The 15,830-nt window shown below is 35.7% G+C and overlaps 1 protein-coding gene across 2 annotated transcripts in view; it reads right to left on the bottom strand.

Annotated features, from left to right (window-relative positions):
- Positions 1–15,830, bottom strand: part of PHIP (PHIP subunit of CUL4-Ring ligase complex) — a 106,550-nt gene that overhangs the window by 5,133 nt on the left and 85,587 nt on the right. For both annotated transcript variants that reach the window (XM_082049330.1, XM_082049331.1), the window contains exons 28-38: positions 13,510–13,621; positions 13,234–13,295; positions 11,530–11,685; positions 9,420–9,540; positions 7,732–7,857; positions 5,725–5,797; positions 5,270–5,320; positions 4,829–4,978; positions 3,081–3,233; positions 858–1,021; positions 98–378 (exon numbers count right to left, since the gene is read on the bottom strand). In XM_082049330.1, coding sequence (XP_081905456.1) covers positions 98–378; positions 858–1,021; positions 3,081–3,233; positions 4,829–4,978; positions 5,270–5,320; positions 5,725–5,797; positions 7,732–7,857; positions 9,420–9,540; positions 11,530–11,685; positions 13,234–13,295; positions 13,510–13,621 — 1,449 coding nt within the window. The remainder of the gene's footprint in view (positions 1–97; positions 379–857; positions 1,022–3,080; positions 3,234–4,828; positions 4,979–5,269; positions 5,321–5,724; positions 5,798–7,731; positions 7,858–9,419; positions 9,541–11,529; positions 11,686–13,233; positions 13,296–13,509; positions 13,622–15,830) is intronic.

The following is a 15,830-nucleotide window of genomic DNA, read 5'->3' as shown; positions in this document are numbered from 1 at the left end:
AAGTAAGTTTTATGTTTAAAAAATATTCACAGCTTAACAAAAAAACCTCATACAACAACCACCAAAAAAAAGGGCAAAACAAAAAACCCCAACTTGCCTGACTTTCCTGACCCTGCAGTAGTATTAGGCTTTGTAATTAAAGGCTTTATTGTTAAAGGCTTTGCTCCTGAAGAAGTAGATGGTTGCTCTATAACAGCCACATCTGTTATTGCCCTATTGCTTCTAGTCCGGACCAGGGAAGAGGTTTCAGCTGCTTTTCCATTCATCTGAGGTGGAGCATGTCTCAGTGCTGTTGACCGTGCAGGCGCAGAAGATGAAGAGGTGGCAGAACCTTCTGCCTTCAGCTGAGGTTTTATTAATCTCCTCTTCCTTTCAGGGCTGAAAAAGGAAGAACAATTTGTATCCTGGTTGACCACTTTTTTATTTTACAGGAAAAAATAAAATTAAATACCAGTGTCTGAAATCATAGGAGTAAAACAATCATCTCTGTATGATGTACGTTAAAAATATGACATTTACTGTGGAAATTCACGTAGCTGAGAGCCTCTGAAAAGTGAACCTTTACAATAAAAGCTGTAGTTGTATGACAAAGCACGATGCCATCGCAATCCTAAACAATGCTATTTTGCTGTACATGTTTAGCAGTTATTTGAATTTTAAGCACTTACACTAGGATAGCTCTAAGTTTAAAACTCTTCCACATCATAGGGACTTGCATGTCAAAGCTATAATTCTGTAATATAGAGAACAGTAAAGGAGGTAATATGAAAAAAACAAACACAACCACTCTAAATTCTACTGTTTAGGAATGTCAAACTTGCACACCATCTCATGAATACTGTAAAGGAATAATGTACCTGGATGCAACACTACTAGAAACTGAGCTGCTTCTACTTCTTTTTTTCCTTCGTTTCTTTATTGTATTTCTTTTATGAAAGCGTAGGGCAGATTTATAATCTGATAAAATAGAACTTATGTGTTCTTCAAAGAAAGCAGAAAGGCGCAAACTCATACTGTAGATCTAAAAAAGAAAAGCCAGTAAACAAGCAAGTTTTACACTTTTCCAAAGCATTCATTTCACTTACTTTTCTAACTGTTGTTCAATGATAAATAAATTGATTAACAGGGAAATGTTTTAAGGAAATTTCCAGTCTGTCTCAACAAATTTACACTAATCCACGTGTTCATTTGCTTTAACTATTTTCATGGTTTTGAAAAGTGTATTACCACTGAAGATCACACACAAAAGGAAAAATTAGAAAAGCCACTATTTTAACTGCCCTTTTTCAACTGCCTTTCCAGAACACATCCCTTTCCAGCTTCAGCAGGAACCACAGAGAAATCCTTAACAGAAATTTACTGTATCACATCTAGGGTCAAGAAATCTAATTTTCTTCTATATTAAGTTGCTTCCTCATATCCTCTTACAGATGAATTGATACTACCAGTGAGCTGGTTGCAAGAGGTACAAAAAATGTATTAGAATTATGTAGGTGCACATTTTCCCCCCTGCCAAATCAAGACTCAGTTTTGATCACGCCTCATTATTTGAGTACAGTTGCTATTAATTCTGGAAACAAAAACACAGAAGTGAGCCGCCTAGATACTCTAAGAGGGGACACAGAACCTTCTTAGAATGTGAAGCAGAAAGACAATATTAAACAGTTGCCTGTCTAATGACAGACCAGAAAAACTATCTGAGCAGCAGACTAAACAGCTAAGTGTAACCACCCTGCATGCATTACTAGAGAGGACATCCAAAGACATTTCTTAAGAAAACATGTAAAAAAACGATACAAAAATGTATGTCTAATGTACCAAGGAGAAGAAAAGCTTACAGGTTTATGTCTACTCTTCAAGTTAGCATCAGTCATGTAAGAATAACGAGTGAAAACATCACTGTTTAACTAGTATGTGTTGCATGCACTGAGAGTACAGAGGTTCTGGAATATCAAAATTCTTGACATCAGAACCTTCCTCTTCTAAGTAAAATAAAAAAGAGCTACAAATTTACTACTATACCAGTCTGTCTGGAAGAAACATGAAAAAATACAAAAATATCAGAAGAATCCGTGAAACTACACCGGAGCTAAGATCACGTCAAGCATTCTACCTCAGTTTGAGGAGATCAAGACGAGAACAAAAAATCACGAAAGAATCCAGACCTGCCCAAAACACCCTGCCCTTTGATGCAACCAAAAGACAAAAGACTGATTCTTAGGCAGCCCAAACAGTGAGTGCAATTGTCTATTACTGACTGAAGAGAGACCAATCACTCATCATTCCTTCTGGAATTTGTCTCTGCGTCTTAAGACAGTAAAGTCCTGATGATTAATTTGCTATTTAGAACAGCCAAACATAAAAAAATATTAATAATTCTAGTCTAACACCTAAAGCATATTAGTAGAAGGAAAGCTACACAGAAGCCTTGAACATGTGTAAATATATATTTATAACTTTCACTGCTAACAGATACTGCACCTGCAAGATAATCTGAGAGAAAACATTATTAACTCTACCAGTGGCAGGGTATTTCCTATCAGCTAAGTAAGAACGGCTCTGAAGGCTCATGCTTTATGTAAACAGTTCTGTTTCCCAGAAATCTTAAGTCCTTCTTTACAATCTTATTGAATACCAGTGAAGAGCATACAATATCATTATCCTCAACTCTCTATACCTGGACATTTTAATTTGGGGCAACCTCTGAAGTGGAGGAGTTTGAGGCTCCGTGTGTGTTTTGAAAATTTGGTTTCTTGCCCAAGATATCAGTTAAATTCCACTATTGTACCCACAATCATGTTTCTACAGATCTTTCCTTCAATGTGGCTCTCCCTTTAGATCCACTTTCAATATTTACTTTCAAAACACATGTGCAGAACATCAGAACTTTAGGCATTCAAACAGCCAATGTTCCTTTATTTTTTTTTAAAAAAAGCTATTATACTTTCTCAGAAATATTCATGTTTTAGTATCAAAAAAAATTAAACTTGTTTTTCAAGTAATCAATTACACTGTCTCTCTGTTTTTCTGTTCTGTTTTTTTCAGCTGAAAGTACTCTTTCAAACAAACAAAAGTCTTACCCTTGATCTTTTACTTGGTGTGTAGGCCTTGGAATTGCTGAAAATAAGTCTTACATCTTTACATAACTCCATTGGTGACTCATAGTTGCCAGCTTCCAGTGTTTCTCTAACAGTAGCAAAATCCATAGGAGTATCTATAATATCTCTATAATCCTGTTAAGAAATAGCAAAGCAGTGTATTACAATTATTTTTTCCAAGTTTTAATATATCCTTTTTTTTAGGATGCATTTGATAAACCTGTTTAAACGAAATGTCCTCTTTAAATAGTTCTGGAAGACTGCTGGAAGACATTTTGCTCCTTTCTACTTGTACACAACATAACTCCTCACAGACATACCTGCCAGGATCGAGGCTAGAAGTTAACTGATATGAGACTTAATTCATTTTGCAAACAGATTTACTGAAATACAGAGCTCAAAATTCTGTATCCTAAGGGTTGTATTACCGGCACTGTCACAAAGATAACCATGATACATGGAAGTGTGAATACAAGCTCTCCTGGGTGGCTTAACAGCTCAAACTTGGTACTAAGCCTAATACTGTTTTTACATACTAGCTTTACAATATGAAGTTTGAATATTAGAACCTGATCAGACGTTTAGCACATCCCTGCTGAAACCTGAGCAGTTTCCCAAGCGGACACCTGACGATTTAGGCAAGTAATATTAAAATAATGAAAACTCCACAGGCTTAAAAAGGACCCTGTTCAAACCAACGAAAGAACTTTTTTTCTAGGCTATGGAAGAAACAGAGGAATACCCATATTACAAAAAGCTTAAATACCAAGTCCATCAGAGCAAATAGAAACTGTGCGAGTGCTTCTGAACATTAAATAGGTTTGTGACGCCAGGGAGCAGAGTGTTCCGTGCATCGGTTCATTTGAGGATCTCAAACATAAAAGGCCACTAGATTCAGCCACAACATCAAGTTTAAGTTACTTCAAAAATGATGGTACCCCAGTGGCTGTGGAACTGTCAGGACAGACCTGCTCGTGACTTCCAAAAGAGAAGCACTTCTTTTCTCCCACTGGGATGAATTATCTCCCCCAAGTTAATCACCTCAGAGTGATCTTCTAAAGAAAAACTGAAGGAAAGCATGCAAAACCTTTGCTTCGTTACTTAAAGTAGAACCAGACTGAAAAGCTAAAAGAGATACAAGGCAACAAGACTTCTGTGTTATAATATTCTGTAGTTACAAATGGTTGATCACGGCGATATGAACTCCAGGGTAATGACCCAGGCATAAAGCGACATTTGGGAGAGTCACTGTTACTACAGTTAATGTTTCATTACAGTTCTTCAGTGGGTACTTTTTACGCATCAAGCCCAGATGACTGTGGTATGAAAACTACTTTTAGCTTTTATACTTCTGAAACGCAAACGAAAACTGATCCATGACATTTGTCACATGCAACAATCAACATATGCACTTCAAATGACTATTTTTCACCCAGAAATGAAAGACATGTCATAATCGCAAAAGCTGTAATTTACTTATAAACATAGGCAACCCTGAATATAAAACGTTTTGTAGCTAATTTAAGAGAGCAGAGAAGTACAATTTCTTCCGAAATTACCTGAAAAAGACAACAAACATTATTATCAGGTGACAATGAAGCACTGAAAAAATATGTCAATAAAGCTGCCTGAAGTTTCAATTAAAAAAGCTGGGAAAATGGTCACAGTTGAAAAAATAAAATCCACCTATTAACTGGATCATAACCAGCCTCCTGTTCCGAAATACTCACTGGATATTCAAGGAGATCCACTGGTTGTCGAAATGGTTCAGAGTCTTCACACTGAAAAATGAGATTCAGCAGCTCCTGGCATTGCTTCTTCCATGACTGAATGTCATATGACTGAGCTCTATTACGTAGCCGCCGCTTCGGCTGATGATCCTGAAATGACAATGTTGTCTGGTATATATTAAATAAACTAGCTTTTTAGACAAAATATAATGGAAGAGTTACTCTGCAGGATATAATTTCTAATTAATGAATTCGTAGCACACAGCAGCACAGACAGAAATGCTTTTACATTGAACAGCTCAGAAGAACACCACCTCAGTCAGCTTGAAGCTGAAGTTACACAGTAATAAAAACGTTTTCAGTTTTACACTCATTTGTTTACAAATGCATTTCTAATTATGTATAGCACTATAAATAATTTAAAAATATATAAAAGTTTACCTTTCTTTTTCTAGTGGAAGTTCCTGGCACATTTGTATCTTTCTCTTCTTCCTTTGAGCAAGATAATGAGTCGCATAAAAAGGTTAAAAAAATATAAGCATATATGAGTAAGTGAGTTCTTTAATACTTCACTTATAATTTGAGTCCTTACAGTTCTATCCCTGTCCCTCTGGGAAGCATTTCATGTGACTGTCAGTTTTGATAACCTCTCCAAAGTCTAAAAAAAAAATAATCTAAATTCTCCAATAAACTGTTAAAGCTCTCTGCACTAAAGGAGGAAGATGGATTTTTACCCAGTTTAATGGCTGACAAAAAGAAACATTTAATTGACAGAAAAGTACACCCCACTCCCTTATAGTCACAAAAATAGTACTCTGGCATCCAGCAGGAGGACAGAGACAGTGATCCCGTTTCTTCAGTCTGTCAATGGAAATGTCTAAGGCACAACCACTTACCTCATCAGAGTCAGACAACACTTTCTTCTTCATTGCATTGTATAATGGAATTATGTCATAGCAACTCTGGTCTCTGTGTCAAAAGAAATACACACTAACATTTATTTTCCATCTTCACCTGTGGAATCAACTGTATTTTGCCTACGGCAGGAAAATGTTTATGAAGCCATTCCCAAATAATACAACAAAGTGTTCAGCGCTATATGAATACCAAGATGACTACAGCAATAAGAAAAGCTAATCTTCCGCTCAAAAGTTGCAAGATGTTATCTGCACTCTGTAACACACAGACGACTTAACAGTGCCAATCCTTTAAAATTAAAAATCTTAATCCTTTAACATTAATTTATTAGTATTTAAAAAAACCCTAACACTATACCACATAAAGGGCTTTGGGGCCCATCTAGCTTTGTAAGAAACATTACTGTGGATTTAATGTACGAAAGTGCAAACAGATTAGCATCCACAATTTAAGACATTTGAAATGCAATGTTTATTTGTGTAAGGACTAACATTGTTATTATATAAACTTGCATAATTAAGTCAGCAAAACAAATACCAATTTTCAGTTCTTGTATAACAGTAAACTCCTACACCAAAGAAAGCCCAAAGGGATTCTACTGTGTAGCAATACAAACCATCAGAAAACAGGAGTAAATACTTAGTAACTCTGCACTAGAATCCTAATCCATAATACAGGCTACAGCACTAGAACAGCTAGGGGAGAAGGTGAAAGAAGTCGAGAACCAGCCCCCCCCAATTTCCTGGTTTTTAAAAAGACTTGGGTAACTTGGAGACTAAATCTTAGCTTCCCAGAGGCATCTAGATATTTCACTCCTGTTGGAACCATGTGGTTTGCTTTCCATGGTCTCAGCCTTCTACCCTACAGTTAGAACTAAAAAAAAAAAGTCTGGGTTTTATATATGCATTGCTAATTCACTTACATGAGTATATTAACAGACACAAGCTATAGGCCATTATTAAATAAGAATATCCATGTATTGCACTAATTTTACTAAGCCAATTAAAAACACACACTTTGAAAAACCCTGAGCTCCTTAATTAATCAGAAAAAAGCCACATAGAACAAAGATGTTAACAAAATTCGTAATAGAAAAGCCCTTTAGATACATATGTGTTCCTAGAGATGTATTTGACGAAAACTTTCAATATCTGAAGCAGTTAAGTATTTTTCACTTTCCAGCCAGTATGAGAAATCACAGGCACTGAAGATATCAAAGATTTATGCATGGAGTTAAAGTCCTAGATTTCCAAATACATAATGTAATTCTAGTGTTTTTAAGAACACATGAAATAAAAAACAAGATTCAATTTAACACTGAGAAACTAAATCACTAAAAGTGTTATAGTTTTTGTTAAACTATTGAAGTATCTTGCCATTTCCACAAGGTGGGAACAGCAACATTCCCTGTGTCCAAGCAAATCAGGGCACTGGACACGCAGTTAAATTCTTATTACAAACTTCAAGTCTGCAGACATGTCAACTAACCGAGAAATCTGAAACATTTCTCATTGAGTTTTTCTACAGACAATAAAAAAAAAAAACAACACCTGAAAGACAACTAGTATTTCTGTCAACTACAAAGTTTCCAATGTTGCATATCAAACACCATTTTCAATCACATTATAAATTGTAAAGACTTTAGAATTAAATGCCCAGAATTATATTAACACAGGCAGTATTGAAACTCAAACTCCTAACTTACCCATAAATATATCACTCCATGAAGACACTCAGACCCATTTTTATCATTTAGCAGAAAGTTTCTTGAAAAATGCCATGCAAATCAATGTATTATAAAACTTCACTTTGTTTTGCAAACTTGAGTATCCTTTGTCAAGACAAGCCTTACTCTGTTTTGCCCCAACAGTAAAAAATAGGCCTTACTCAAGCTGCAGAACTATCTCACTTGAAAATTCAGATCTGAAAAGACTAAATACCTTTGTAAGAGACAGGAATAACAACAGACCTACTAAGCTACTCACTTTATGAAGTGCAGCAGGAGATCTGTGACAAATTTGGCAGATTTGACAATAGGACTTCCAGGTTCATTAAATGTGCGAGTGTTATGTTCTATGTACCGGACTTCCCACATTAATGAAGAAAGGCGCCTGTGTGTGAGAAGTAAGAGGGGAGGGGGAAGAAAAACAAATACCAATTTGTATACGAAACAGAAGAAAAAGCCTTACAACCTTCTTCCAATGTACTACCCCACTCATAATTTTTTTTACACTAAATCAGAAAACATGCACACTTGGGTATGTTTCCTGTGTGACCAGCAGAAGGCAGCTTTCTCAGGCCTCCCGCTCTCACTTTATGTCCTGCAGTAATTTATACAAAAGGCTTTAAGAATATACTGCCAATGCCCCTCAGGCAAATTCAGTTGTGATGCTTCAGCTTTTATTATTCCTTTATGATATACATAATCCATCCTATATCACCTCCTCTTAAGTCACAGCTGAGGATTAACAAAATACTAATAAAAATTAAGAGTATACATTTTTTCTGACAGATAGACAATGATCAGATTTCCTCCCATAGCTCTGATTTAATGACTTAAGTATAGAATAGCCACAACATTGTGAAAAAATTACGTACAAAAGCAAAAATAACAAAAAAAACCCAATTAACCCCAAATCTAAACAAACAAAAAAAGGGGCAATAAAGAAGAAAATATATTCTATTTAAAATAAAAACTCTGACAGCATGGAAGTTAGAAATATATAGAGTTTTCTATCTTCATACTAGCAAAGCATGATGAAAAAGAAATGCTGCACAAGTGTTTCCTAGAGTGAACTGGAGAATCACTTAAAATGCTTAGTGTAGCATAAGCATTTAGATGGAATTTAATCATGTTTACAGGTTCAGCAGTGACTGGGAAAGACCATATTTACCTTGTTTTGTATTTTTTAAAAACATATGGACATGCTAAGATTCCTGGGTCAGAAGAGGAAAAAATGCCTCATGAAAAGCTACCAAAATTACAAGTGATCTGAACAGTCCCTCCTGCTTCTGCAGGTAAAGAAAACATTTTCACTGGAAAACACAATAGAAGGTGGCTGCTCGTTATCTAACTGGGCCTTGGCAATACTACAAACTAATAAAAACAGATTTATGGAATAAGGTAGGCTGATTACAAAAAGTAACTGCTTACTCTTTTGACAAGAGAAGCAAAATGCAGTGAAAACCATTACAAATCACCAACTCTGATTTCAAAGCAGTACATTACAGAAGTCAAAGTTGGATTATCTTGAATCACACAATAAACATGGAACAATAAATGTGCATTATTAAATTATAGTGTATAAAAAACAGGGATATTTTTGAACATGAAAAAGTTATTTTAGTTTAGAATTCAATCTTCAGTTAGTACACAAAAGCACTAAAAATTAACTTTGAAATCTGTCCCGAAACAAAATGCTATCCATGTTTATTCAAAACAAGTATTACACAAACACTGATTTTCAAACCAGAAACATCCCGAGAACCAAAGGAAACAGAGGTAATTTAAAAGATCATACTTCTAAAGTGATAATATATACTGCAAAAAGTAGCAATTACAAACATAGTTTAGGAAAACATCAAAACAATGTCAAAAAGATAAAGCTTATTTTTGTTGCTGCCCAACAATTTAGGATCTCAAGGCAAATAATTTAGGAGACTTGGATCTAACCTGTAAAATCTGCTCTCCAGTCTTTGTTTAATGGTACTGAGGTCTGTGGGATATGCAACAACAGTGCAATACATTGGGTAAGCTTGAAGATCCACAGGTGCCACAAATGCAGAAGCAATATCTAGATAGAATTAAAAAAAAAAAAAAAAATATATATATATATATATATATAAGTTACATACCACAAAAAGCTTATAGCAGTTTCAAGATTCCACTCCTGCCACAAGAGATGCTATTTCTTCTGAAACACAAAGCACTTTCCCCAAAATAACACAAATAACTACGCTAGATACTCTGAACAATTTTCGGTATTTTTACTCATAAAAATGTTAGGTGAGATGTATGCTGCCAGTATAATCACTGCTGTGACTACCCATTCTGTTGTGCATGAAGCACCACACTCCTCAGAGACGGGCGAGTATCTGCAAAATATACACCTTTGAAAAGGAAACTTATATGTATAAATTATACATATCTGAAGATATGCAATTCAGTACTGTTATTTACAACACAGGCTCAATTCATTTGGTTTTATATTACCACTCTCATCTTCAAGCAAAGCAATCATTAGATTCTTACCATAAGACTTAGAGTACCATTTCAATGTCATTAAAATACAGGCAAAATCCAGACTAAAAATAAAATACAAACACAACCTCCTGTCCCTACCTCAGAGCAAAGAAGCCTTCTAAAGCCAACCCACCACAATGCTAGAAGACTGCTGAGCAATTTAAATCTGCGCATCTACACAAACTTGCTTTTCTCCTCCTGTGCTCAGAAGCATCACAAGTTCCTAGACACATCATGCCTATATTTTACATGTCAAGAGCAAATACAGTAACACAAAAACATAAAACCCCTTCGCAGTGTCTCTCCGAAGTCTTTAAAAACAGAAAATACGTTGTTGTTAAACAGACTGCTCTTCTTCTAAAAGCTGTTTACTTACTCTTATGAATGTTCTAGCAACTGCTACTTTGTACCAATACGCACCACATATGCCATAGTTAAAACCCAAACTAAGCATTATGCCATAATGCTTATGTTGTGTACCCACAACATAATGCTAAATGTAAAACCATTACTTTCCGACAACACAGTGACAACAACTAAAATTTCATTTTCTCACAAGTTTTTAAATTTAATTCTGTAATTGTATTACTAGACCATATGGATATTTCCTTTCTTTTGGAAGCAAAGGGAAGCTTTTTACGCAGTGTGTCACCAGAGAAGTCATAATGTGAGACCTTTAGGTATCAGAAGTATTTCAAGAGTTAAGTTTTCAGGCTTTTTCTAAATGTGTCTTATCTTGCTTTAGGTACTTCAAAAATCAGTTGAAGAAACTTGTCTGTGACAACTTATCTATACAAATTATGACCACTGATACCCAAAAAACTAAGAGTGCTGACTGACACACTTCGCTCGTCAAAAAATATACGGAAGACTTACAATTCAGCCTGTATTTCACTAATGGATCTCCATCTCAGACACACATATTTCATCACGTAAATGTTGCAGCGATATGTCAAATGTTTTAACAATTACCTTTTCAGAAGCTGCCTGGAAAGAGTAATTGCTCTACAACCAAATAGCAAGTGGCTCTTCATAAGTCAATCAATTACTTTATCCTCAACATTTTGCCATTTCCTCAACATTTTGCACAACCAAGAAAATGTGGGGGAGAAAATGGGAACTAGAAAAGGTTAACATAGGGAAAATCAACATATAGGTATTCATTCTCTGAGTAATTATATAACATTTTTTTAACCTATCTGCCTGTAATATAGTTAATATTCTGTTTATCATAAAGTTTGCAATTTTAACCCCAACAAGGGATTCCAGTAGCTAAAGCAAAAAAATCAAGGTTTTAGCATGTAAAACCCAAACCCCTGACATATCCAATTATCTACCAAAAAGCAACAGTGACCTTTGAAAACAGGAGAAAAATGTAGTTCTTATGTGTACCCACTACATGTGTGGTGAGAAAGTTTTCTTCAATTTAAGAGGTAAAAGGGTGTATTTTATCACATTCATTTTGGTAATTTCAGAAGTACCATGAGCACAGCCTGAAAAATATAACACAAAAACGTTCCCAATATTATTCATGATTTACCTAGAGTCATGAGTTGGTTTATCCCTGCAATAATTCTGTCACACTCCTCATCTCGTGTCCTGGAGCCCCACTCTCCATCCAGAGGTTTGTAGAGCAGCGTTCTACGTTCTTCATCTGTTAAAGGTACACTAGTTCCCAGTTCTTCTGGAAATACAGCTAGAATGTAACACGAAAACTAAATAAAACATAAATCTCTGTATCTTGTGTAATATACATCCCTATAATTCAAAGATATGTAACAACATAATGCATAATTCTTGATTTGCTCAAAGACATGTTGGATGCATCCAATATCCTTATGGTACATTGTTCTGTTAAATTTAAATCCTTACAATGAATTTTGGTGTAAAGTCCTTCATGAAAAAAAATTTATCCTCTACCATATAGCTAATTGTAGAATTTATTTTAGAACCAAGTAAGACACTCCTTTATCAGTTAAAGATTGTTGTGGTTGTGTTTTGCTGTTGTGGGGTTTTGTTCGGTTTGTTTTTTTACCCCAGAATTCTTGTTAATAAATGATTTTGGTAATGAATAATCGATGATTTTCAGATGGAGTTTGAGATATTGACACTAAAAAATTCTCCAGACAGTGGTTTTACTTTGTCAGTTTTATGAGTTCAAATGCTAAAACCAGAGCTCCCGAGGAAGCAAATTAAAAGGGCCATCAGGCGGTTCAACAAGGCCAAGTGCAAGGTCCTGCACCTGGGTCACGGCAATCCCCAGTAGGAATACAGGCTGGGGAATGAAGGACTGAGAGCAGCCCTGCGGGGAGGGACTTGGGGCTACTGGTGGATGAAAGACTGGACATGAGCCGGTAATGTGTGCTTGCAGCCCAGAAAGCAAATCGTATCTTGGGCTGCATCAAAGGGTGCGTGACCAGTAGGCTGAGAGAGGTGATTCTGCCCCTCTGCTCTGCTCTGCTCTGCTGAGACCCCACCTGGAGTCCTGTGTCCAGCTCTGGAGCCCTCAGTACAGGAGAGACATGGACCTGTTGGAGAGGGATCAGTGGAGGCCACAAAAATGATCAGAGGGATGGAACATCTCTGCTATGAGGCTGAGAGAGTTGGGGTTGTTCAGCCTGGAGAAGAGAAGGCTCAGGGGAAACCTTATTGTGGCCATTCAGTACTTAAAAGGGGCCTGTAAGAAAGATGGGGATAGTCATTTAGCCTGTTATGACAGGACAAAGGGCAATGGTTTTAAACTAAAGAAGGGGAGATCCAGACTAGACATGAGGAAGACATTTTTTACAATGAGGGTGGTGAAACACTGGCACAGGTCGCCCAGAGAGGTGTAGATGCCCCTTCCCTGGAAATATTCCAGGCCAGGCTGGATGTGGCCCTGAGCAACCTGATCTAGTTGAAGATGTCCCTGCTCATTGCAGGGGGTTGGGCTAGATGACCTGTGAAGGTCCTTCCAACCCAAAGTATTCTGTGATTCTATGATCTCTTCTAAGTTTTTGTAACTTTTCTGTCTATTTTCAGCATACACTAGTTTGTCTAAGTATGGCTGTATGTTTTTTCACAGTTCATTTATCATGATCTGCTTTTAGTTTAATAATTGATTTAAGGATGTTCATAAGCAACTGGTTTATGGGCCTTCCCCCTACTCCCCAAGAGAAACATGATTATTGAGGTAAAACCATACAACTTTTTTTTCTTCTTTAAATACACCCTTAAAGCAAATTATATTATTAATGTACCATACCATTACTTGGTATCAGCTCCATGTCCCAAGGGCTCATCTTCTCAGTGTCACCATTGTCCCAGCTTTAAAATAACCACATTTACATTATCTACTAATATTGCTTCAACAGTGTAATTATTTAATGTTTGTAATGTAGCTTATTTATATACCACAGAGTATTCTAATAAACTGGTACGGTGAGATGCAAGACTGAATTTAATAACAGCAAGGTGCTCAGTCAGTACTTCAAATGAAATAACTAATTAAAAACAAAAGATTGAAGATAAATTTGCTCACCAGACATTGTAGCACTGAAATAAGCTATCAGGATAATCAGGCTGAAGAGGTTCCTGGCTTTCAATTGTTCCAAACCACCAAGCATCATCTATCACTGACCTGAAACGATCACCTAGATAAGAACACAAAATAATTTCATCAATGCAAGGCATCCTACTCCTCTCAGGAAAAGCAGTTTTTAGATACATCTGGCTTGATTTTGAACACAGAAATCCTTTTGCACACTTGTAGCATCAATAGGCAAACATGAGTCATACCCAGTTTAAAAGAAAATTATTAAACTATTTCTGAAGGTTGCCTTTAAACAAAAATAGACGTTAAAATGATGTTAAAAAACAATTAATGATTGGCAAATCTATCTACATGTTCTTTATATGTGAATTTATTTGTTATTTTCATGTAGAAGGTAAGACATTTCAACGCATTAACTTTAAAACTGAAATCTACTTGCATTAAAAACTACAGTAAAGTGAACATTGTGACACTTCTGTAAAGGCAATATTTTACATGCTGCCAAGCAACTCCTCTGTTTCTGAAGTGCTTTTTCAGCTACACAAATGTAACTCAGAGGTTCATTCCCTTTACTATAGAGGCAATCTGACTGATAAAAGAATAAAATTTATTAAAGCTTCTTCAAAAGGTTAGCAAAGTAATTTAAACTATGACTTGAAATGGTTTCACTATTGCAAAGCATTTGCCTATCTGAGAAAAAAGGTCAGAAGCGTTATTAAAAATATTACACATGAGAATATGTGTATTACACGCCATCATAAATTCTAACATTTTCTAACACATGCCACGGAATTTAGAAAAAATTTTTAGTAAAGTATTCAGCTCGCTCAATACAAGAACAAATGTAATATAAGTCTGAGATTCCACAAACTGCATGTTTGTTTTCATGGGGTTTGATTACACACATAAAAATTCTCAACTGCTGTAGTTAGTTCCATTTCAGTACATCCTCATGCTGCCCAAATGTTTGCTGCAGTTATCTGAATTAATAGGGAGTAAATATCTTCTAAAAAATGTTCTGCTTTTTTTATGGCACTTTTTAAAAAAAAAAATTAATGGATTGCAAGTAATTCTAGGACAATTACAAAGGTTCTATTAATAGTCCCAATTGTGCTAAATGTAATAGAACCAAGTATATCAGAAATATCTGAAATGCAAGATCAAAAATGTAAATAAGGGCTGATGCTTTATTTTAAAGGAATAAATAATTCTGAAGAGGTCTTGAAGTACAATCTCTCAAGATGGCATTCCCTAGTGATGATTAAAAAAAAAAAAAAAAAGGGGCATCAATCAGTCCAACTGTGGGTGCCTTCATAGGGCTGAATATCAAGCAGATCAAAACCACTGAAAGGAGTGTGTGCTGGCAGCCACTCCCGATTTCTCAAGAGCTGCATCATTCCTATGGACAGAACACCACAGCAGAAAACACGATTGAAAATGCCCACAGAACCACCTCCTGAGTCACTCTTTTCCAATGTCATCTGTGTTACCTCATCTATGTGGACAGCAGCACAAAAATTCTTATTAGAAGGACTTAGCATAATTTTCCAGAACTGTGTTATTACTAGAAAACATTAGCCTGATGAAAATACAAAATATGTGTTGAACTTAAAGTGGTTGAGAGAAAGTGGTGTAAGAAAGTGGTGTAAGAGACAGGTATGCACACCTGTCTGAGACATACAGCTAAAACTGCAGGAATCCTACTGGAATAACTTTTAACACAAGTGTTAATCTTGCAGTTAAACTATAGTAAGACAAAGATATAGAATAAAAATCTGGGTAGAAATAAGAACCTGTCACTTCTTGAACTTTACATTTGTTCTTTCTGAAAAGATTATACATTCATATACTTTAATATTAATAATAAAAATAAAATAGATAAGTAAATATTCTTCCCTAAAAAAAAAAAAAAAAAAATCAACCCCTAACAACAAAAACACACGACAAACTGCTCCCCTCCTCCCCCCCCAAACAAAAAAAAAACAACAACAAAACCAAAAACAAACACCCCACACCAAAAACACCAAGGATTGTTACTGGTTGAAGATCAACATTTTAATGACTTAAAAGTGGAGTCTGAAAATTTAATATCCAGTGACTCTCCAAATAGTAGCTATAAAAACATTGATTTGTAGGCTAAATGCCAGAAATCATAGAGGAATAAGAAAAGGAAGTAACAGTAGTTCCTGAGAAGACAAACCAGCAACTGCTTGACATGAAAAAAAAAAAAAAATCTGTTTGTTGACAAAGAGCTATGGTGAAAGTTTGGAAGACACGAGCATGTCAGATAAATCTTGGGGATCCCAGAT

The sequence above is a fragment of the Streptopelia decaocto genome (genome assembly GCF_964273445.1).
Source record: "Streptopelia decaocto genome assembly, chromosome: 3".
Lineage (NCBI taxonomy): Eukaryota > Metazoa > Chordata > Aves > Columbiformes > Columbidae > Streptopelia > Streptopelia decaocto.
This window is presented reverse-complemented; position numbering and strand designations above follow the sequence as displayed.